This window comes from Sus scrofa, chromosome 8 (assembly GCF_000003025.6).
Source record: "Sus scrofa isolate TJ Tabasco breed Duroc chromosome 8, Sscrofa11.1, whole genome shotgun sequence".
Classification (NCBI taxonomy): domain Eukaryota; kingdom Metazoa; phylum Chordata; class Mammalia; order Artiodactyla; family Suidae; genus Sus; species Sus scrofa.
Window position 1 is genome coordinate 82,378,716 of NC_010450.4, and position 23,462 is coordinate 82,402,177.

Sequence of the window (23,462 nt, forward strand, 5' to 3'; positions counted from 1 at the left end):
TACTGAACTTATTCCTCATGAAGTTATTGTGAGAGTTAACTGTGAAAATGTATGTACCAGTTCTTAGCACAGTACCTGTGTGATTTAGGTGCTCAATCAATACATACTCTTTCCAAGTTTACATGTTTTTGTTTCCACATTTAAATGGATCGGGGAGTTCCTCTCATGGCTCAGTGGTTAATGAATCTGACTAGGAACCATGAGGTTGCGGGTTCGGTACCTGCCCTTGCTCAGTGGGTTAAGGATCCACCGTTGCTGTGAGCTGTGGTGTAGGTCGCAGACGCGGCTCGGATCTGGTGTTGCTATGGCTGTGGTGTAGGCCGGCTGGTGGCTACAGCTCTGATTAGACCCCTAGCCTGGGAAGCTCCATATGCCACAGGTGCGGCCCTAGAAAAGACCTTAAAAAAAAAATGGATCGGGACTCTAATGGCTTTAACTCTGAAAAGCCAGCAAATCCCGATGTGTTATATTAGGTGAACATCTTTAAGAATTATACTCAGATCTTATTTTGAGCCCAGGTAGTATCCATGGGACTCTTGCTAAATCAGAGTGATCTTCATAAAGTCACAAAAGCAAGTAAATGGGTTTTGCCCACGATGCTTCTTTCTTAGGTAAAGGCTCTTACAACATTTTTTTCAGCCTGACCTCAGGCCAAAGGCAAGCTGCCCGCTGGGGTTTGGAATACAGGAGACTCTTATCAAGTGTAAATGGATGGGCGGTCTCAGGTCCATTTACACCTGATGAAGAGGCTTGCTCACCCCACCCTGGTGTTTACAGTCTCCGGCTGCAAGTGTGTTTTCCCGCAGATGTGGGTAACCAAACCCTCTAAAATCCTCCTTGTTTCGGATCAATTTCTATGGCAGATTTGCCATGCTCTGAGTTTCCAAGAAGACGAAATACCCTCGCACTCATCCAGTCAACAAAATCAGAGTCAACTTTGAACTCTGGATCAGAAAACAAAACTTCTTTGGGGGTGATTTGGAGAGGCCAGGGGAGGGCTGCAGTTCTTTTTCTTGCAAGAGACACAACGCCAACGTTACTTTTTTATTTTTCAAAGAATTCGAAGAGAGGAGGCTGACAGGCTGAGGAGGGACAAGTTCTATTTCTGCGGGTTCCTTAAGGCAACGGAGGAAGCTTAGCGGCCACGGGGGTCTAGTTAATGAGCAGGTTATACAATATTCATTATGTTGAGTTTAACTCTTCAAACAGAACATCTAATTGAGAAAAGAAAAGCAGCAGCTAAATTACAGATGTTCAGACAACAAAGCCAGGGAAGAACTCCCTCTGTTGATAAAACTGTCCTTTTGCTGCTTCCTCCACTAACTGCTCCCTGACAGGGACACGGTGAGTCCCTGTCCTCATCAGCTATTCTCATTAGCTCGGTTCTGGCTGAGACGCTCTACGGGGTCCAAGCAGGACGCGGAGAGGCCTTCTCAGAGGTCTGATTTCTTGCCCCCCACAGAGGGAGTGATCCACTCATTCTGAGTCAGCCACAAGAAAACTGTTGTCCCTGATCCTCCTCTCGTGCACGGTCTCGCGGTCGTCACCCCTGGCAACTGCCTCCCGGGTGGGCTCCCTAAAGGACACTCCCGTCCGCTTGCGGCAGTATTGGGCATGCACATAGCGAAGGCCAACAGCCATGGCCATGCCCAGCGCGGCCGAGAGGCAAAGCAGGATTCCCAGCTGCGGAGCCCGGAGCAGGATGCCCGGAGGGGTCCTGGCTTCATCTTGCCCAAGCTCAAGCCCAGGGTTGGTCTTTCTGGGGGGTCCCACACCAGCCTCGCCATTTCCCTTCCCCACCCTGGGCTCCTTGTGCTCTGAAGGAGGCGAGAAGCTGGCAGAGGGCCTTGAGGCCTCTGCCCGGCCCCGGGCAGTGGGTGGCCTGGAGGTGACAGAGGTGTGGAAGACAGAGGTTGGTTTGGCTGCCCTGGCCCCACTCCCCATGAGTGCTTCAGAGGACCAGGGACCAGGATGGGTCAGATGGATGTTGTACAAAGAAGGCCTCACCACCGTCGTGTTAGAGGCCTTATCCTTGTCCTAGAAAAGCAAGAGGGAAAATTTGCAACTAACCTCAGTTCCTTAAAAACTCCCAGGCAGCCGCTGAAAACCTAGCCTCAGGCCTCCTCTTAGAAGAGCTCAAGGGAGAACAGCCAAGCAGATAAATGTCCACTTGTCATTGATGGGAAAAGGGAGATGAATGGAAACCCCACAGAGAGGATGGAGGCCCACTTACAAGAATAAACTTAGCATCCTTTAAGATGCTTCTGGACAAATATGGGTCCCTCTCATCTCCAATGGCTGGAGTATGTCATTTGTGTGGGGGTTTTTTTTTGTTTGTTTGTTTGTTTTTTTTTTGACCACACCTGTGACATGCAAAAGTGCCTGGCCCTGGGATCACACCCACACCACAGCGGCGACAATGCTGGATTCTTAACCGACCTGAGCCACAGAGTGTGTCTTTTTATGCAAGAGGGACCTCTAGTCTCGCTGTAGGTTCTAATAAACTTGAGTCAGGATATTAGGCCATGTTTTATTTTGTTTTCCTTTTAAGACTTCAGAGGAATAGTAAATCACTGGGCATGTATATTTTATATGGCCCACTGATCTAACCTCTGGGATCATACATGGTATTCTGAGGCCAGTGTTATGAAGGAGAAGTAGGGGAGGAGGAGAGAGAAATTACTAAGCAAAGCTAAGTGGGAAAACAAATCATTAAAACCACTGATTTCTACAATTGCCGATAACTTCAGAGACACTACATATAATGGGAAGGCTGGCATTGATTGAGGAAAAGATGCTGTGTATATATCACACCCTTCCCCCTTCTCTCTGATTTTGGCTATTAGTCTAATGCCTCTGATTTTCCAGCCTGGGACTTCCCACTCTGGAGTCAAAAATACCAAATTCACTGCCTGTGCACAACTCGGCTTTACCTGTTCATCTCTATCCCAGGGCAGGCAAGTTTCCAATGACTCAAAGCGTGGATCATTCTGAGTCCTAAAGGGAAGGGGGAAAAAAGGACTGAGGAGTCACTAAGTATTTGGACCAAACAGCAATGTTTCCTACCACTGTGGTATATACTGATAAAATCATATTCATTGGAAACCCTTGAGTTTGGAGTTTGGGGGCTGGGGAGGGAATATGGGCAGGAGAGGGGAGGTGAGTGAGGATGGCAGCAGAGACTTACTAAATGCTTTTATTTATTTACATAAAAACAGATTTATATATTATATATTTATATTTCTAAAATATAAAACATATATTTATATTTTATTTTATTTATAGCAGCACCTCAGAGATTGCTTCCTGTTCAAGACAGCAGTTCCCCCTGGGTTATTTTCATACCCAGCCCTTCTGACCAGTAGCCCAGTACAGTCAGTGTTTCTCACACATGTAAGAATAGATATACTTGAGATCCTTTTCTAACCGACTCCAAGAAGGTCCCATTGCTTACACATCCTAGTATTTGACTTCATCTTACCACCTGCCCTGGCCCATTACCTGTGATGGGTGTTTGGGCTGGAAGCAAAGCTCTCTGAGAATTCCCTGAGGGCCACAAGCCCCTCCAGCCCACGGACATCCAGGGATGGTTCCAGGGTTGGGCTGCTGTCTCTGCTGGGTTGCAGGCCATTGCTGACTGCAGCAGCTGTGTGTGACCATGGCTGGAATGGAGTCTCTGCACCCCCAGGCAACGCTGTCACCCCAACACTGGCAGGAACAGGACCTAAACTGTCCTCTTCTGCAGCTCCACGTGAGGCCACAGCAGAGACATCTGCACTCTGCAGAGGAAGAGTGATGGAGAGGCCAGGAGCTATGGGGAGGTCCAGAGACACTGCAGAGAGAGGGAGAGAACATCTTCCTTGTATCCTTTCACACCCACAACCAGAATGATGGGCTAAACACTAGAGGTTTTAATGTGCCTGAGGACAGACCATTAACTGTGAGCCACTGGAAAGTGTCACCATAAGGATGATCTGCCCAGTCACAGAAGCCCTGGCCAAGTGACAAAACACCTGATTTCTTAGGTCTTTTTAAAGAATAAGCCCTTGGCCCTCTGGGCTTGTGCATTCTCAACAGTTACCAATCCAAGAATGTAGAGACCGCTGTGACCACTGTGTCTTTTCTCACTTCTGCCAGAATCTGCCTCGAGCTAAAGAAAAAAAAAAAAAGTGGAATCCCATGGATCACAGATTTTTTTTTTTTTTTTTTTGGTCTCAGGAGGGCCGCATCTACGGCATGTAGAGGTTCCCAGGTTGGGGTTGAATCAGAGCTACAGCTGCTGGCCTACACCACAGTCACAGAAACTTGAGATCTGAACCGTGTCTGCAACCTACACCACAGCTCACGGCAACGCCAGATCCTTGACCCACTGAGCGAGGCCAGTGATTGAACTTGCATCATCATGGATACTAGTCAAGTTTGCTTCCACTGAGCGATGATGGGAACTCCACAGATTTTTTTTTTTAAAGCCCTAGATCTTTCTTGCCATAGTACTAATGCTAAAAGTTTCCCCAGTGATGAGCCTCTTTCTCAGGCAGAGGTGGGATCACTGCCCTGCACTGTCTCCTTTCCCACCTGTGATGAGCTGACAGGGGGCCCAGAGGTTTGAAAAAGAGCTTCGAATGGGGCAGCAAAAAACAAGCACAGGTTTTGGAGTCAGATTATTGTCTGAGTTCACTCTTCACTCTGGGGTAAGCCCTCCAGAGTGTCAGCTTCTTTGTTTGCAAGATGAGACTAATAATGGTACCTCCAGCTGAGCACTGTTGAGGGGGTGGAATGAAATCGTGGCTGCAGACAGAGGAAGTGCAGCGCCTGGCACGGCTGCATCACAAACCATGTGTTTGCCACGGTGATGACCGTGGGACTTCACTGCTCTTCACATAAAAAAAGTACTGGCCGAAGTTTCTCTGGCTGAGGCTCCAACTGGGTTGGGGTGACTTCTTTATTTTTTGTGACACTTTGTTCTAATGTCGTTATTGCTCAAAAATATGGAGATTGGGAGTTCCCGTCGTGGCGCAGTGGTTAACGAATCCGACTAGGAACCATGAGGTTGCGGGTTCGGTCCCTGCCCTTGCTCAGTGGGTTAACGATCCGCCGTTGCCGTGAGCTGTGGTGTAGGTTGCAGACGTGGCTCGGATCCGCGTTGCTGTGGCTCTGGCGTAGGCCGGTGGCTCCAGCTCCGATTCGACCCCTAGCCTGGGAACCTCCATATGCCGCGGGAGCGGCCCAAGAAATAGCAACAATAACAACAACAACCACCAAAAAGACAAAAGACAAAAAAAAAAAAAATATGGAGATTGGGATTAAAATACACACATTGCTATGTGTAAAATAACCTACTGTGGAGCACAGAGAACTCTACTCAATATCTTGTAAAAACCTACAATGGAAAAGAATCTGACAACGTGTGTGTGTGTGTGTGTGTGTGTGTGTGTGTGACTGAATCACTTTGCTATATACTTGAAACTAATACAGCAATGTAAATCAACCATACTTCAGTGAAAATTTTAAGAAACACTGAGGTTGAAGTGAAAAACAAAAGAAGGCTTACAAAGACACAGAATTTAGCAAAAATTCTGACAATTTTCACTCCTGCCTGAGCTCTAAATGCCTTCACACACTTCCGGCAGACCCACTGTGTGCTGGGCATCGTGTAACCATGTAAGGTATTGGGGGTGCAGAAGTGATGCCAATTACTACCTGTTGTTTCTGAACTCAAAATCCAAGAGGACAGACTCCTGGATGGGTGACCGTATAAGTCACAGTGTGATGAGAACTTGATACCAGAGCTAAGGAAAACCATTGCACTTGCCCACCAGCAAGTAAAGCTGAAAGGTCCACTAAGGAGATATTTGCACGGCTCTTTGAAAAGTAAAGAGTTCATCAAGAGGAACAGTTTGGGAGTTCCCGCTGTGATTCAGTGGGTTAAGACCCCAACATAGTATCCATGAGGATGCAGGTTCGATCCTTGGCCTCACTCAGTGGGTTAAAGATCCTTCATTGCCGCAAGCTGCGGAGTAGGTCATAGATGTGGCTCGGACCTGTTGTTTCTGTAGGCTGGCAGCTGCAACTCCAATTCGACCCCTTGCCTGGGAACCCCCATATGCCACTGGTACAACCTTAAAAAAAAAAAGGAAAAAAACAAAACAAAACAGAGGAACATTTAAGTTTAAGGAAATGTCAGGGAGTTCTCTGGTGGTGTGGTGGGTTAAGGACCCAGTGTTGTCACTGTCGTGCCTTGGGTTGCAGCTGTGACCCGGATTCGATCCCTGGCTCAGGGCATGCCACCCCCCACTTCTGGGGTAAAAGATAATGAAATGTCAGAAGGTAAAACATGGAGATATAAAAATAGGTCATGCCTTATGGGGTTGGGTAGGACCCCCAAGTATCCCAAGGCTGTTGGAAAATAAGCTTGAAAAATACAATATACTATCTACCCAACAGGAAAATTTCTTAAGTCACATCGGCCTACTAAAGTCTTCTTACAGGGGAGCAATCCATTTTACTTTGTTACCTGACACGTCCCCCAGTGTGTGCATGTACACACACACATTTTCCCCTTTGGGTAACACTGGGGGTTGTGTAGGGGAAGGGGCAGGAAAACAGGCAGGAGCGGAGGAGGAATGTGAGCAGCAGAGTTAGGAGTTTACCTCACAGCCCTCAGACTGGAGTCTGCCACCCACCCCACCCCCGGATGGGCAGACGGGGGACGATGACAAAGTGTCCTGCAGGGTCAACCATCAGAAAGGCTGCAGGATCAATCCACGCCTCTTCCGGAAGCCTCACTTTGATTCATACTCATATGAAAACAAATATCCTTGGGATTCGAATGCAACATTTGCATGATTTATAACGTGGAACAAGAGATTTCAAGGACACGTGGGGTTTCCAGTGTCTTTTTCAGGCCACACTTTGAGACCCTGAGACCTTTTCTCTGCTTTTAGGAGTCTTTTGGTGGAAAAACTGGAGCAGCAGCGCTGGGCAGTGGGGAGAAGACAAAGGTTTTGGTTACAGGCAGAGATGGAGGGTGTGGCCCAGGGTGGGCTCTGAGCCTGAGTCCACTAGACCAGCAAAGTCTAGTCCTTTCCAGCGGGATCCTGGCCTTAACCCATTAGCCAGGAAAAAAGGAAAGAATAAAGGAGAGTTCAGATTGAGTGGATCGAAGGCTGGATCTTTGCAAATGATTGATGCCTTTATGAATGTATCTGTTCAGAGCGCTTAACCTGAAATAAATAATGCAAATGGATTCCATTTCACCAGGAATTTTCGGGTGGGTCAAACATTCTCTATTTTTTAACTTTTGTTTGTTTTTTTTTTAGAAGTTTATGAGTCAGTGGAGTCTAAAATCATGTGGTGAACCAGGAAGAAAATCCATTGCCATCGAAACAGCCTCTCATGCTTGATCCTGTTCTCCAACCCAAGCTGCAAAGAGCCATCAGAAAGTAACAATAAATGCAGGATAAGCTTTTATAAAAAAAGAAGAAAGGGGAGTTCCCGTCGTGGCGCAGTGGTTAACGAATCCGACTAGGAACCATGAGGTTGCGGGTTCGGTCCCTGCCCTTGCTCAGTGGGTTAACGATCTGGTGTTGCAGTGAGCTGTGGTGTAGGTTGCAGACTCGGCTCGGATCCCGCGTTGCTGTGGCTCTGGCGTAGGCCGGTGGCTCCAGCTCCGATTCAACCCCTAGCCTGGGAACCTCCATATGCCTCGGGAGCGGCCCAAGAAATAGCAACAACAAAAGACCAAAAAAAAAAAGAAGAAAGGAGGATTTCTTTCTTGAGCTCCCCATGGAGCCTCAGGGGGCTGAGGAGACAGCTGAAATCTTGTGGTGACTGCTAAGCCTAAGGGTAGGGGTGTGCTGTGTTTTGGTTTTTCGGCTCAGTGCCAACTAGAGCCCAGCTTCATCCGAGAGGCTGAGCAGGATGAAGTGCGGTTATTGCAGGTAACCTTGTATTTGCAAGCATCCCCCGCCCCCCACCGCCAGCCATGTGATCACGTCCCCAGGCACTGTTGACGTTGCCAAGGCAGGTGCCTACTGCTTGTGTCCCAGGAACTGGCAACTGGCAATCATCACTTTTAAGCGACAATATAAATAAGGCTGCCAACCAGACTAGCGGAGGTAGCAGTGAGCTGTACCTGGGGCGGTTCCTTCCATGCCCTTTGGCCTCTGCCCGGGGATTGGCATTGGCCAGCCGAGCTCCACGTGGCCGTCGGATCGGGCTCCGTTGTGTGTCTGTTGAGACACAACAGATGATTCAATCCTTGCCCAGTAAAGGAAATATGACTGGACTACTGATAAACTGTGGGAAAAGAAAGCAGAGATTCAAGGATTTAGTTAATCTTAACTAACACGCCAGGCCATCCTAATAGAAAGGAGAGAACAAACAAAAAGATAAAGCAGAGCCCCAGTCTACATGGAGAGAAGAACCCAGAGATGATTGTGATACCGTCTGGGGTGACTTCATTCTTTTTAAAAACAAAAAGTCGACAGCAGCAAATAATTAAAATAGGAGACGAGACGATAGGTACAAATCAGTTACCCTCCTGAATAAATACAGTCATCCAGAATCTCATTTGGATGAAAAAGTGTCTTCTCCGTCTGTGTCGACCCGAAAGGTTTTATCTTCAACTTTGATCGCTCACCAAGACTAGTATGTCATGAATTGAATTACAGCACTAATTGAAAGTTTTATAATTCTGCTGTACAATTGTATAATCCTATTGGAATTGTAAATGCTATTGAAAATGCAAGATAAATCATTCATATTCTAAATAATATTTTGAATACATGATGCCTTTCTTCTGTAAAAATCATTTGCACAAACATGATCTCATTCATCCTCCCCCAGATTTCACCCACATAGGGACTATTGGCGAGTATCATTCTCTCACTTTAAGTATAATTAAAATGTGATTAATTTAGCTGAGGTCATCCTGAGAGTTAAGGGGCAAGTAAAAGTCACGGTTCATCACCATGTCTATGTTATGGGGGGAAAGGATCTTGAGAAGGGAGAGAATTGGGAGATGTTTCCAATCATGGACTTAGTCCTTTTCCTATCAAATGGAGACAATGGCTTTTTTTTTTTTTTTTTTTTTTTAGGGCTGCATCTGAGGCATATGGAGGTTCCCAGGCTAGGGGTTGAATCGGAGCTGTAGCCACTGGCCAATGCTACAGCCACAGCAATTCGGGATCTGAGCCATCCATTTTCTCTGAATCACAGAGCATCTATGATAGTAAATCTTAAAATAGAAATAGAGGTGCTTTGAGAAATACAAGTAACTGTGCAGATGGAAGGACTTCAGACACCACACATCCCCGGCACTGGATCAGAACCAAAGGCCTGGCAGATGCTGGTGACACCACAGTCCAGTGGGTCCCATCCTTTCCAGATGAGCAAAGTCGTCAGGGCATGTTGTGTTCCTCCTTCTTTGTCCTGTCTGCTGCATAAGGCCACCAGAGGTGGGGTGGGGAGCACACACCGGATTTCTAGGGGACAACCCAGTGGGGAGGGAGCGTGGAATCCAGATGCCTCCACCCTGTGGCACAGCCTCCCTCCTCAGTACATGGAGGTTCGGGAGAAAGAATCTGAGGAATACACACCCTTTCCTAAAAACCAACCAAACAAACAAAAATTCACTTTTTTGGTACATGTGAGTGTTGGAAAAAGAGGACAAAGCCAGTGTCTCATTGGAGTCCCTGGTGACCCAGTGGGTTAAGGATCCAGTGTTGTCACTGTTGTGGCGAGGGTTCTACCCCCGGCCCGGGAAGTTCCACACGCCTTGAACTCAGATGGAAAAAAAAAGCCAGTGTTTCATTTTGAGGGATGATAATGCTCACATGGTGCTTTCAGTTGCTGGGAACTGCTCCTCGAACTTGGCATATATGGGCCTCTTTGTCCTTATGCCACCCTGCGAGGTGGGTGCTGTCATGGCCACACACATCTGGTGGACCATGAGCACAGGTGCGGAAGCCTCAGCCTCTCCCTGGGCCCAGGGAAGGGTCCTCCGTCTGTCTGTCTGTCTCTCCCTTTCCGGGCTGTTCCCCACCAGCAGCTGTTTTGCTCCCCAGTGAGAACCTCCTGGAGAGGATGGTCAAGGCTCATCTGTGCCCGGGGCAGGGGAACACCACACACTCCTGCACCATGGATAATGGATAATGGAGTTGGGGCGATTTTTTTTTAGTCACCCTCTGTGTAGACTCTCTCTCTAGTTGAGGCGGCCCCAGGGACCCTGTCCTGGGTATAAGGTGGGGGCGAGAGGCAGGAAACAAGAAGGAGGAGAAGAGAAGCCCCCCTCTCTTCAAAGGGGAAGCTCCATTACTCAGAACCAGAACTTGACTCTCTTACAGGAACCTGATGTCCCCCGCAGGCTGGGCGGGGGCCCGCCACTCAAACCATAGATTTCTCTTCCGGGACTTATCCGAGTGGGTGACCGTGTCAGCCTCTTCTGAACAAGTCATCAGTTTGGAATGAGGAGGAGTGAAAACAAAAGTGCCAACTATCTGATGGTCGGACACTCTTCGCGCCTGAAGTAGAAACCCCAGGAAGTCCCGCCTGCTCCTCACAGCCACTGCAACAGAGAACACCCATCAGGATCACACACATGGAGCTCCCATGGTGGCTCAGAGGGTTAGGAACCCAACTGGTATCCATGGGGATGCTGGTTTGAACCCTGGCCTCGCTCAGTGGGTTAAGGATCCACCATTGCCATAAGCTGTGGTGTAGGTCACAGCTGTGGCTCGGGTCTGGCCTTGCCATGGCTGTGGTGTAGGCTGGCGGCTATAGCTCTGATTTGACCCCTAGCCTGGGAACTTCCAAAAATAAATAAATAAATAAAATTTTTTAAAAAAGGTCAACGCACTCTATGGATCTCACCCAGTGACTCTATATGAGTACTTTCAAAATGAAAAGCTTTGGACCAACCCAGCCCCCTGAGAGTAAGCAATTCATTAGGAGAAAAAAAGGGTTGAAGTTCTGTTTCACACCCCAAATAAATTCCATGTAGATCAAAGACAATGTAAAAATGAAATACCAAAAAAAAAAAAAAAAAAAAGAGAGAGAGAGAAAGAAAGAAAGAATGGTTTGACTTTGGGTGGTTGTTTTGTTTTAAAATTGGAGTTTGGAACAAGTCCCTAAGTAAACCTCAGTAACTATAAGGGAAAAGATGATTTCTTAAAATTCCCCATATAGAAGAAATCAAAATACAAGTGATAAACTTAGATAAGTATTTGTAAGATAGAGCAGACAAATAGACAAAGACTTATGGTGAATTAATAAAAAGATCAAACTGAAAATTATCAACAGACCCAAAGAGAAAATAAACAAGCCCAATTGTAATTTAAAAAAAAAAATTATAAATGAGACACTAGCATATTACCTATCATATTAACCAATTTCAAAATGTGTAATTACAGCTAGTGTTGATAGGACAGCAGAAAAATCAGGACACTCATTCAGTAGTGCTAGAACTATAAACCATAAAACTTTTTTTTTTTTTTTATGGCCGCACCCGCTGCATATGAAAATTCCTGGGCTAGGGATCAAATCGGAGCCACAGCTGCCCACCTACGCCACAGCCACAGCCACTTCAGATCCTTCACCTACCGATCAAGGCCAAGGATCGAACTCTCATCCTCATGGATACTAGTCAGGTTCGTAACTCGCTGAGGTGCAACAGGAACTCCAACCATGCAACTATTTGAGAGGGTAATCCGATAAGATTTTCTATATTTTGTATTCCCCACACTAACCAATACAACAAAATAATTGGATAAAACTATCCAATGATGGGAGTAAATTTCATTTCCATCTATCACCTCTAATTCTCATCAAGAATTAGCATGTATCTGCTACTAAAAAACCAATGGGTCAATGAAGAAATCAAGAAGGAAATTAAAAAATACCTTGGAACAAATGATAATGAAGACACAACCTCTCAAAATCTAGTGCTCAGAGGGAAATTTATAGTGATACAGGCCTTTCTCAAAAAAGAAGAAAGATCCCAAATGGACAACTTAACCCTCCATCTAAACGAATTAGAAAAAGAAAAACAAAAAAGACCTAAAGTCAGCAGAAGGAAGGAAATTATAAAGATCAAAGAAGAAATCAATAAAATAGAGATTTAAAAAAACAATAGAGAAAATTAATAAAACCAAGAGCTGGTTCTTTGAAAAGGTAAACAAAATTGACAAACCCCTGGCCAGACTCACTAAAAAGAGGAGAGAAAGAACTCAAATAACCAAAATTATAAATGAAAAAGGAGAAATCACAATGGATACTGCAGAAATACAAAAAACCATAAGAGAATACTATGAACAACTATATGCCAACAAATTTGACAATCTGGAAGAAATGGAAAATTTTCTAGAATCTTACAGCCTGCCAAAACTGAATCAAGAAGAAACAGACCAACTGAACAGACCGATCACTAGAAATGAAATTGAAGAGGTCATAAAAATACTCCCTATAAATAAAAGTCCAGGACCAGATGGCTTCACAGGCGAATTCTAACAAACATATAAAGAGGAACTGGTGCCCATCCTCCTTAAACTCTTTCAAAAGTTTGAAGAAGAAGGAATACTCCCAAAGACAAACTATGATGCCACCATCACCCTTATTCCAAAACCAGACAGAGATAACACCAAAAAAGAAAACTATCGGCCAATATCATTGATGAATATAGATGCAAAAATTCTCAACAAAATCTTAGCCAACCAAATCCAACAACATATCAAAAAAATTATACACCATGACCAGCTAGGGTTCATCCCAGTTTCACAAGGATGGTTCAACATACACAAATCAATCAACGTCATACACCACATTAACAAAAGAAAAGTCAAAAATCATATGATCACCTCAATAGATGCAGAAAAAGCATTTGACAAAGTCCAACATCCATTCATGATCAAGACCCTCACCAAAGTGGGTATAGAGGGAACATTCCTGAACATAATCAAAGCCACTTATGATAAACCCACAGCAAATATAATACTCAATGGGGAAAAACTGAAAGCCTTCTCACTCAAATCTGGAACAAGAAAGGGATGCCCACTCTCACCACTGCTATTCAACATAGTTTTGGAAGTCCTAGCCACAGCAATTAGGCAAACAAAAGAAATAAAAGGCATCCATATAGGAAGAGAAGATATAAAACTGTCACTGGGAGTTCCCGTCGTGGCGCAGTGGTTAACGAATCCGACTAGGAACCATGAGGTTGCGGGTTCGGTCACTGCCCTTGCTCAGTGGGTCAAGGTTTCGGCGTTGCTGTGAGCTGTGGTGTAGGTTGCAGACGTGCCTCGGATCCCGCATTGCTGTGGCTCTGGCGTAGGCCAGTGGCTACAGCTCCGATTCAACCCCTAGCCTGGGAACCTCCATATGCCGCGGGAGCGGCCCAAGAAATAGCAACAACAACAACAACAACAACAACAACAACAACAACAAAAACTGTCACTGTATGCAGGCCACATGATACTATACAGAGAAAACCCTAAGGACTCAACCCCTAAACTACTTGAACTGACTAATAAATTCAGCAAAGTAGCAGGATATAAGATTAACATTCAGAAGTCAGTCGTATTTCTGTATACCAGCAATGAAATATTAGAAAAGGAATACAAAAATACAATACCTTTTAAAATTGCACCTCACAAAATCAAATACCTCGGAATACACCAGACCAAAGAGGTAAAGGACTTATATGCCGAGAACTATAAAACTTTAATCAAAGAAATCAAAGAAGATGTAAAGAAATGGAATGATATTCCATGTTCACGGATTGGAAAAATCAATATTGTAAAAATGGCCATACTACCCAAAGCAATCTACAGATTCAATGCAATCCCTATCAAATTACCCATGACATTTTGCACAGAACTAGAACAAACAATCCAAACATTTATATGGAAAAACAAAAGACCCAGAATCACCAAAGCAATCCTGAGAAACAAAAACCAAGCAGGAAGCATAACTCTCCCAGACTTCAAGAAATACTACAAAGCCACAGTCATCAAAACAGTGTGGTACTGGTATCAAAACAGACAGACAGACCAATGGAACAGAATAGAGAACCGGGAAATAAACCCTGACACCTATGGTCAATTAATCTTTGACAAGGGAGGCAAGAACATAAAATGGGAAAAAGAAAGTCTATTCAGCAAGCATTGCTGGGAAACCTGGACAGCTGCATGCAAAGCAATGAAATTAGAACACACCCTCACACCATGCACAAAAATAAACTCAAAATGGCTGAAAGACTTATATATAAGACAGGACACCATCAAACTCCTAGAAGAAAACATAGGCAAAACACTCTCTGACATCAACATCATGAATATTTTCTCAGGTCAGTCTCCCAAAGCAACAGAAATAAGAGCAAAAATAAACCCATGGGACCTAATCAAACTGAAAAGTTTTTGCATAGCAAAGGAAACCCAAAAGAAAACAAAAAGACAACTTACAGAATGGGAGAAAATAGTTTCAAATGATGCAACAGACAAGGGCTTCATCTCTAGAATATATAAGCAACTTATACAACCCAACAGCAAAAAAGCCAATCAATCAATGGAAAAATGGGCAAAAGACCTGAATAGACTGTTCTCCAAGGAAGATATACAGATGGCCAGCAAACGCATGAGAAAATGCTCAACATTGCTGATTATAAGAGAAATGCAAATCAAAACTACCATGAGATACCACCTCACACCAGTCAGAATGGCCCTCATTAATAAGTCCACAAATAACAAGTGCTGGAGGGGCTGTGGAGAAAAGGGAACCCTCCTGCACTGTTGGTGGGAATGTAAACTGGTACAGCCGTTATGGAGAACAGTTTGGAGATACCTTAGAAATCTATACATAGAACTTCCATATGACCCCACAATCCCACTCTTGGCATATATCCGGACAAGACTCTACTTAAATGAGACACATGCACCCGCATGTTCATTACAGCACTATTCACAATAGCCAAGACATGGAAACAACCCAAATGTCCATCAACAGATGATTGGATTCGGAAGATGTGGTATATATACACAATGGAATACTACTCAGCCATAAGAAAGAATGACATAATGCCATTGCAGCTACATGGATGGAACTAGAGAATCTCATACTGAGTGAAATGAGCCAGAAAGACAAAGACAAATACCATATGATATCACTTATAACTGGAATCTAATATCTAGCACAAATGGACATCTCCTCAGAAAAGAAAATCATGGACTTGGAGAAGAGACTTGTGGCTGTGCGATGGGAGAGGGAGGGAGTGGGAGGGATCGGGAGCTTGGGCTTATCAGACACAACTTAGAATAGATTTACAAGGAGATCCTGCTGAGCAGCATTGAGAACTATGTCTAGATACTCATGTTGCAACAGAACAAAGGGTGGGGGAGAAAAAAATGTATACATGTAAGGATAACTTGATCCCCTTGCTGTACAGTGGGAAAATTAAAAAAAAAAGAATGTATGTGTACATATATATAAAACTGAATCACTTTGCTGTATGTACATCAGAAATTAATACCACATTGTAAATCAATTATACTTAAATAAAATTATTTAAAAAAAAGAATTAGCATGTATCAAAAGAGAGTGGAGCCAACAGCACAAACATGTGCTTGAGTTCCCTGTAGGTAAGTAGATACTTTCCTGTCTACGCTTAGCCACTGTCTTCAATGTCAGCAGCGTTTTTTCCTGCTTTTTCCAGCTGGCACCTTGGGAACTTGTCCACGGTAGGCAGGAGTATGTCTGAAGTGTGTGTATGTGTGTTGGGGTGGCAGATGGCAGAAACATCCCTGGGAAACTATGCTCATCCAATAAATATCCCTCCTCCATCCTCTCAAGGGATGATTCAGAGGAGTGTCTCACGTGATTTCCCAGAGGGTCCCCACTGGAATTGGGCCCTGGTGTGTTGTCCACAGCAGCGACTGACTCTATTTCACACTTTTTATTGGTATTTCTTTCTTCCCTGCCTCTCTTCCCCCTCTTCCTCATTTGTGCTTCCAGAGATCACTTCCCAAATAAGCCACCTGCACTGAAGTTCTCACTCTGCTTTTGTAGACACCTGAATGAAAATAGCAGGACATGTTCCTTTATTCCCCAAATAACGTCAGTGCGAAGCAATGAGGGAAGAAGTCTGTTTCTTACACACACTTGATCTGTGACATTTGTTCAGGGTAACTGTATTTATATCTTATAATAAAGACAAAATAATTCTTTATTATAATGCCCTGCGTGCCCTCTGTTCTTATCAAGATTAATGTCAATATGAAGATTAGTTTGGTAGTTTTCATGACACAAATATTGCATGCTTATTTTTGGCTACACAACTGCTTCTTAGGATCAAGGCAAACTTTAAGTCTAGGAAACTCCTGCCTGGAATAAACACAACTTGGAATTTGTCACCGAGATCATGGGGCCCCTCAGGGTCTCTCAAAGCCTCTCCCATCCATACCTGGAACAGTGTCACCTGGTGAGTAGGAAGAGCTGCCGGTGAGAATGGTGATGTGGTGGGTCCTGGGGTTCTGAGGCTGGGCTGGGGTGTGCTTGGGCTGCATGTCCACACAGGCCACCGAGCTGGCCCCATGGGAAAAGGCAGACGACCATGACGCCAGGCAGAGGGCGGCACAAGCCCAGCCTGCAGGGGCAGCAGGGACCCTCATCCTGCCCTTTCCTGCATCATGAGAAACAGCAGCTTCAGTCCAGATGCTATTTCGGAAAATGATACGACGTCTTTTTGAATGTGCCTGACCTGAATCCTACACTGCCTTTAAACCTGAAATATCTTTGGTGCCATCTCCCCAGATTGCAAGTGCTTCAAAGTCAAGATCAAAAAGATGTGCCACCCTACTATATATAAAATAGATAACCAAAAAGGACCTATTGTTAGGTATCTCACAGGGAATTATTCTCAGTATTTTGTAATAACTTATACAGGAAAAGAATCTGAAAGAAAATATACATGTATTATATATATTTATATATAACTGAATCACTGTGCTGTCCACTAGAAATGAATACAACATTGTAAATTAACTTACACTTCAATTAAAAAAAAGCTCAGCGGGTTAAGGATCCACCATTGCTGTTGCTGTGGCTGTGGTGTGGCTCAGCAGCTGTAGCTCCAATTCAACCCCCGTCCTGAGAATGTCCACATGCCGTAGGTACAGCACTTAAAAAAAAGAGTACATCTAGAGTACATCTCCTTAAAATATCAAAAAAGAGTTCCCTGGTGGCCTAGCAGTTAAGGATTTGGTGTTGTCATTGCTATGGTTTGAGTTCAGTCCCTGGCCCAGGAACTTCCACATGCTACAGGGGTGGCCCATAAATAAATAAATAAATAACATAGCATTTCAAAACAAAACAAAACAAAAACCCAAATCTATGTGGAAATGACCAATAAATATAGCTAGAACTTGTTAACTAAAAGGAATTTCAATTGAATTAAAGTTTAAATGTGAAAGACGAAATCACACACACATAAAAAAAAATGTGCTAGGCTATGGGAAGTGTTTCATTTCTAAACACTTTTTTTTTTTAACTTTTTGAGGTGTTTTTTGTTTTGTTTTGTTTTGTTTATAATTTTTTTTATTTTCCCACTGTACAGCAAGGGGGTCAGGTTATCCTTACATGTATACATTACAATTACATTTTTCCCCCACCCTTTCTTCTGTTGCAACATGAGTATCTAGACAAAGTTCTCAATGCTGCTCAGCAGGATCTCCTTGTAAATCTATTCTAAATTGTGTCTGATAAGCCCAAGCTCCCGATCCCTCCCACTCCCTCCCTCTCCCATCGCACAGCCACAAGTCTCTTCTCCAAGTCCATGATTTTCTTTTCTGAGGAGATGTCCATTTGTGCTAGATATTAGATTCCAGTTATAAGTGATATCATATGGTATTTGTCTTTGTCTTTCTGGCTCATTTCACTCAGTATGAGATTCTCTAGTTCCATCCATGTAGCTGCAATGGCATTATGTCATTCTTTTTTATGGCTGAGTAGTATTCCATTGTGTACATATACCACATTTTCCGAATCCAATCATCTGTCGATGGACATTTGGGTTGTTTCCATGTCTTGGCTATTGTGAATAGTGCTGCAATGAACATGTGGGTGCACGTGTCTCTTTTTCTAAACACTTTTTTTAACCCCTCTTCTTGTAATTTTCTTGTAAGACTGCTTCTTTTTAAAGAGAGGCTATACTAATTACATCAAAGAAATAAGACCAGAACATGTTTGTATCCTAATGTGAACTCCTTACAAGCTGTCTGATACCCAAGGACAATATGACTCTAAATATTATTGCTGAAATGAGACACCCACTATTCCAATATGGGCAAGCAGCAAGGCATATGGTGGCTTGGTTTAGCATCTTATCTCTCTAATTGCAAATTACAGAGTTAAATGCTACGAATCTTCTGACAACTATCAATTATTTAAAGGGGATTGTTAAATTTGTGATGCTCTGATCGCTCTTGTCCTTCCCATTGAGGGTTTTTAATTATTTCACTACTTCTTTGCAGAGAAGATGAGCAGAGAAAGTTATGCCCAAGCCCATCCACTCTACACCTTGTTAAATGTAGCAGCCAAAAAAAAAAAAAAAAAAAAAAACCTGGCTCAGGAATAGAATAAAATGATTGGGTAAAATAACATTTACAGAGTAAATATCATTTTTGTTTACACCTTGAATGCCCATCAACAGAAAGAATTAGAGGTTGACTTTGTCAAAGAAGTTCAGAGAGAAAGAAAATAAAGTGAGAAACAGCAAATATATTGAGTGAAGAGCTCTCTGAATAAATATTCAGGACTATCAGGTTTTTTTTAAAAAAAAATAGCTGTTTTTATAGTCCTGTGCACATGGATTTTAAAAGTTCTGCTAATATTTTGATCTAAGGAGTAATGCAAGGAACGACAGCTCTCTTCTCTGACAAGCTGGTTTTAAAAGGTAAAAATAAAATGTAGGAGTTCCCATTGTGGCGCAGCGGAAACAAATCCAACTAGGAACCATGAGGTTTCGGGTTCGATCCCTGGCCTCGTTCGGTGGGTTAAGGATCCGGCGTTGCCGTGAGCTATGGTGTAGGTCAGACCCGGCTCGGATCTGGTGTTGCTGTGGCTCTGGTGTAGGCTGGTGGCAACAGCCCCAATTAGACCCTTAGCCTGGGATCCTCCATATGTCTTGGGTGCGGCCCTAAAAAGACAAAAAAAAAAAAAAAAAAAAGAAAGAAAGAAAGAAAAAAGAAAAAAGATATAAACATTTAGTGAAATTAACCATAAAAGCAGTAGACTAAGGGGGTAATCCATACAACCAAATAATCAAATGTCGGTCTTTGCCTTCCTAGCTTCACACACCATTGCCCCACTGACCTTGACACGGACCAGACACAAGGGGACAGGGGTATGATCTGCAACTCACATCTCTTAGGCTTGTCCTGAGTCCTTCAGACAACACTTTCCTCTGGTTTGTTCTCCATAAGGCAGTAAAAGTCCAAACTCTTACACTCCAAGGGGCCATTCCTACAGATCCTCAGGCACATGAAACGATGCTGAACAGCGAGCTGTAAAAGCATGTTCTCAGCTGAGGGATCTCAGGGCCCTTTTCTTTTCTTTTCAGAAAAGACAAGGCTCTGGAAGCCTTTGCTGGTGGAAGGCGGTCATCTCTTCCCTAAGGCAGATCAAGCACAGAAGCCTGTGGAGGAAGTGGGGTGAGGGCCACATCCCATAGATCACAGCCAAAGCCATCAATATCATCCTTCCCCTCCTTAGATCTGGAAGTTGCTTTCCATTAGCACCTAGGCGATCTGAACCAGAAAAACATCCACTTACCCAGGAATACACTTTCCCCAGGCTTGATGGAAGAGTCTCCCCTCTTCGAGTTGCAAAGATCCATCCTTTAAACAAGTCCTTTCTTCTCCCTTCAGTTCCTCCTCAAATGGGCAGGATAACAGCTGTTACAGCTAATCCGCGGCATCCCCAGGAATTGTCCCTCGGAGTCCAAATCCAACCGTAATCACCTCGGTTTCTCTAAGACCACAGACATCCTCACACACAGTTTCCATGCCAACATTGTTCAAGCCTGTGTGAAAAACTAGAAAGGACTGAAACTGGTTTTGCCACAACTGGGCCATTAGCATCCTCAGCAGAAGCCAGAGGGCTTCATCTTGGTCCCCCAGCCAAGGGGAGAGGATTGAACCAAACAAATCTCAGAGGTCTCTGCTTCTGAGTCAATGCAGATGGAAGAAATCGGCCCTGGACAGAAGAAATTGGCCCTGGTCAAATGGGATTGAAGCCATGGCCAGAGTGCAATGTTTGGTACCGAAAAAAGTCTCACATAGCATGCTTGCCCCCCTATCAATTGCGCTGAAGCTGGAATTCACACATGCACATGTGTACATGTATTATCTCCCAAGGCATGATAATAGCGCAGTCTGTGGATCAGCGGCTCTCAAAGTGAGGTCCCCAGAGCACAACATCAGCGTCACCCAGAAACTTGCTAGAAATGGAAATTCTTGGACCCCACTCCAGACCCACTGAATCAGAAACTCTGGGATGGGATCGAGCAATCTGTGACTCAAGTGATTCCCACACAATTTGAGAAGCACTGGTTTGGATTCCCCAGGCTTCTTTCCAGAACCATAAAATCAGACTCAGACTGTGCAAGAGAAACTGTAAAATCAGACTGTGCAGGAAAGAATTCTGGAAATTCCTATTTTTATTACACACCCAGGAGACAGGAGAGTCTTTTGACCAGGCGAGTTAGGAAAACCCTGAGCTGAAAAGTCACCACAAAGTCAGCAAGACTGGGGTTTCTTGATTAAGAGTCAGGCTTCTGAAAGGACAGTGGACTCACTGCAAGTGCAGTGAATTGGGTGTCTGAATGCTGACTTTGGGTTAAACACTTATTCAGGCAAAAATGAAGGTGAATCAGGCAAGATCCAAGATCCACAGACAGAGCAAAATGGAGGAGACTCACAAGGCTCCAGCGTGTATGATTCTATTTATATATATAACATTCTGAAAAAGGCAAAATGATAGAACAGAAACAGGTCAGTGGTTGCCAGGGGCTGGAGCTGTGGGGACAAGTGACTGCAAAAGGCAACACAAGGGAATCCTTTGGGGGAAGGAATTATTGTGAATCTGAATCGATTGTGGTGGCAGTTATACAACCATTAAAACTCAGACTGTGCACCCAAAAGTGACTTTTTCTGTATGTACATAAAAAAGTAGAAGAAGCAAAAAAAATGGAAGTGCCAAGTACACACAAGTTAACTACTAGGCAAACGACAAGTGGGACCATAAAGGAATTATGAGATTAACTCTGTGAGAACCCAATGTCTTGGTAGAGCTTACATTTGAGCTGCACCTCAGTGAGCAAACATTTTCCTGACAACAAAGGATGGAGAACATTCTAGAATAAGAGGGGTGTATTGAATGCTTTTCACTACATGCCCTTTTTACATACATGACCTATATGTCCTTTTTACATACATGTCCCTTGTAGGGTGGCCCTGCTCGAAGTATGATCCATGGGCTGGCAGCACCACATCAGCTGGGAGCTTGTGAGAAATGCAGACTCTCTGTTCCCCACAGCAGAGCCCCTGAGTTGGTTTTGCATTTTCACAGGCTCTCCCAAGAATCTGCCCAGAACTCAGCTCTTGGATACTAGTCAGATTCTCAGGGGAGCCTGGACAGGTTAAGGATCCAGCGTTGTCACTGCAGTGGCTCTGGTTCAATACCTGGCCCGGGAATTTTCACATGCCTCGAGTGCAGCCAAAAAATAATTTAATAAAAGGTAAATTGGGCCAAGCTGATAAAACCACTTTGACTCCATGATTTCACAAAACCTCCTGCTGACTTGCTTGCTGAGCTCACAGGATAAGATGGAACTTAAATACTGTTCCTCTATCAAAGTGCTTCTCTTTCCCTCCCAAAGCTAAATTCACACATGTGTTACTGAAGGAGTTATAGTTGGGCAGAAAATATTAATTATTCAAACATAGTTTCAATTTAAACACTATTCAAATATGGCAGCCCCCCAGTGTTTTGCTTTTCTGTGCCATGTGTATAAGAATAACCCAATTTGAAATATACAAGATATGGAAGAGTCCCAAGCAGAATTTATGTAGCCAAATTCTTTTAAATTACATATATCGTAGAAATACATCATTAAAAAAAAAAAAAAAGCTTTTTACCATGGGTGTTATTTTATTTCTATGGATTTTGAAAGGCTGAGACCTACTGAAAATGGGTGATCGGCCCAGGCTCTGAGCTTCCTGGTAGCTAAGTAAGAAAGGTAACCAGTTGGCCACTTCTCATTATCTTTATGGAACATAGAGAGAAAGGGGTGAAAAGAACACATGGATAACTAGGAGGAAAAACTAGCTAAGGGTCTCCCCCCCAAGGACGCTGACTGTCAGTTCCTTCATATCACCTGGCCAGGGGCTCCCCTTGGCTCCCTCCTCCAGGGCTGTGGAAGGAAGGTGTGGGGGGCATGTAACTCTGGCCTGTGGGTGACCAGCACTGGGAGGAGCAGGCAGATGACTGCACGACAGAATAATGATGAAAAATGGTCTTGACAGGCCAGGGCAATGAGCTGAATCTAACAAGATGAAATTAAACAAGGACAAATGTTAAGTGCTTTTCTTAGGTCAGAAAAAAAAAACCAATGGCACAAACCCAAGATGGTGGAGAGATGGTTAACTAGTCAGCCTAAAAAACCAAAACCAAAACCAAACTTTAGAGATTTAAACTACAACAAAGTTAGATTCAGTTATACATTTTCCCTTTCTTTCTTTTTTTTTTTTTTTTTTTTTTTTTGTCTTTTTGCTATTTCTTGGGCCGATCCAACAGCATATGGAGGTTCCCAGGCTAGGGGTCAAATTGGAGCTGTAGCCACTGGCCTACGCCAGAGCCACAGCAACGCGGGATCCGAGCCACGTCTGCAACCTACACCACACTCACGGCAACGCCAGATCATAAACTCACTGAGCAAGGGCAGGGACCAAACCTGCAACCTCATGGTTCCTAGTCAGATTCGTTAACCACTGCGCCACGAAGGGAACTCCTCCTTTCTTAAAATTATCATTAAAATAAAGTAAAATAGGAGTTCCTGGGCTCAGCGGTAATCAATCCGACTAGGATCTATAAGGATGCAGATTCAATCCCTGGCCTCACTCAGTGGGTTAAGGATCTGGCATTGCCATGGGCTGTGGCGTAGGTTGAAGATATGTCTTGGATCTGGTGTTGCTGTGGCTGAGGAATAGGCCAGCAGCTGCAGCGCCAATCCAACCCCTAGCCTGGGAATTTCCATATGCCACAGGTTTGGCTGTAAAAAGAAAAAGAGAAAGAAAAAAAAAGAAGTTAACCTTTATTATTTATTTATTTATTTTGGCTGTGGCATGCAGAAGTTCCCAGGCTAGGGATTGAACTAGTGACAACATTGATCCTTAACCTGATGAGCCACAAGGGAA

The 23,462-nt window shown here is 44.0% G+C and overlaps 1 protein-coding gene across 4 annotated transcripts; it reads right to left on the reverse strand.

Annotated features, from left to right (window-relative positions):
- Window positions 411–22,810, reverse strand: LOC102167861. Of its 4 annotated transcripts, none has more exons than XM_013978858.2 (8): window positions 19,819–22,810; window positions 19,409–19,550; window positions 16,451–16,669; window positions 10,345–10,567; window positions 8,135–8,298; window positions 3,502–3,832; window positions 2,934–2,997; window positions 411–2,037 (listed from the first exon to the last, which is right to left on the reverse strand). In XM_013978858.2, exons 3-8 carry the CDS (start codon window positions 16,656–16,658, stop codon window positions 1,477–1,479), a joined length of 1,551 nt encoding a protein of 516 aa, XP_013834312.1. In that variant the 5' UTR covers window positions 16,659–16,669; window positions 19,409–19,550; window positions 19,819–22,810; the 3' UTR covers window positions 411–1,476. The 4 variants fall into 4 exon arrangements, with proteins under 4 accessions (XP_013834312.1, XP_013834313.1, XP_013834311.1 ...); XM_013978859.2 differs by having other exon boundaries at window positions 19,409–19,657; XM_013978857.2 differs by having other exon boundaries at window positions 19,409–19,681.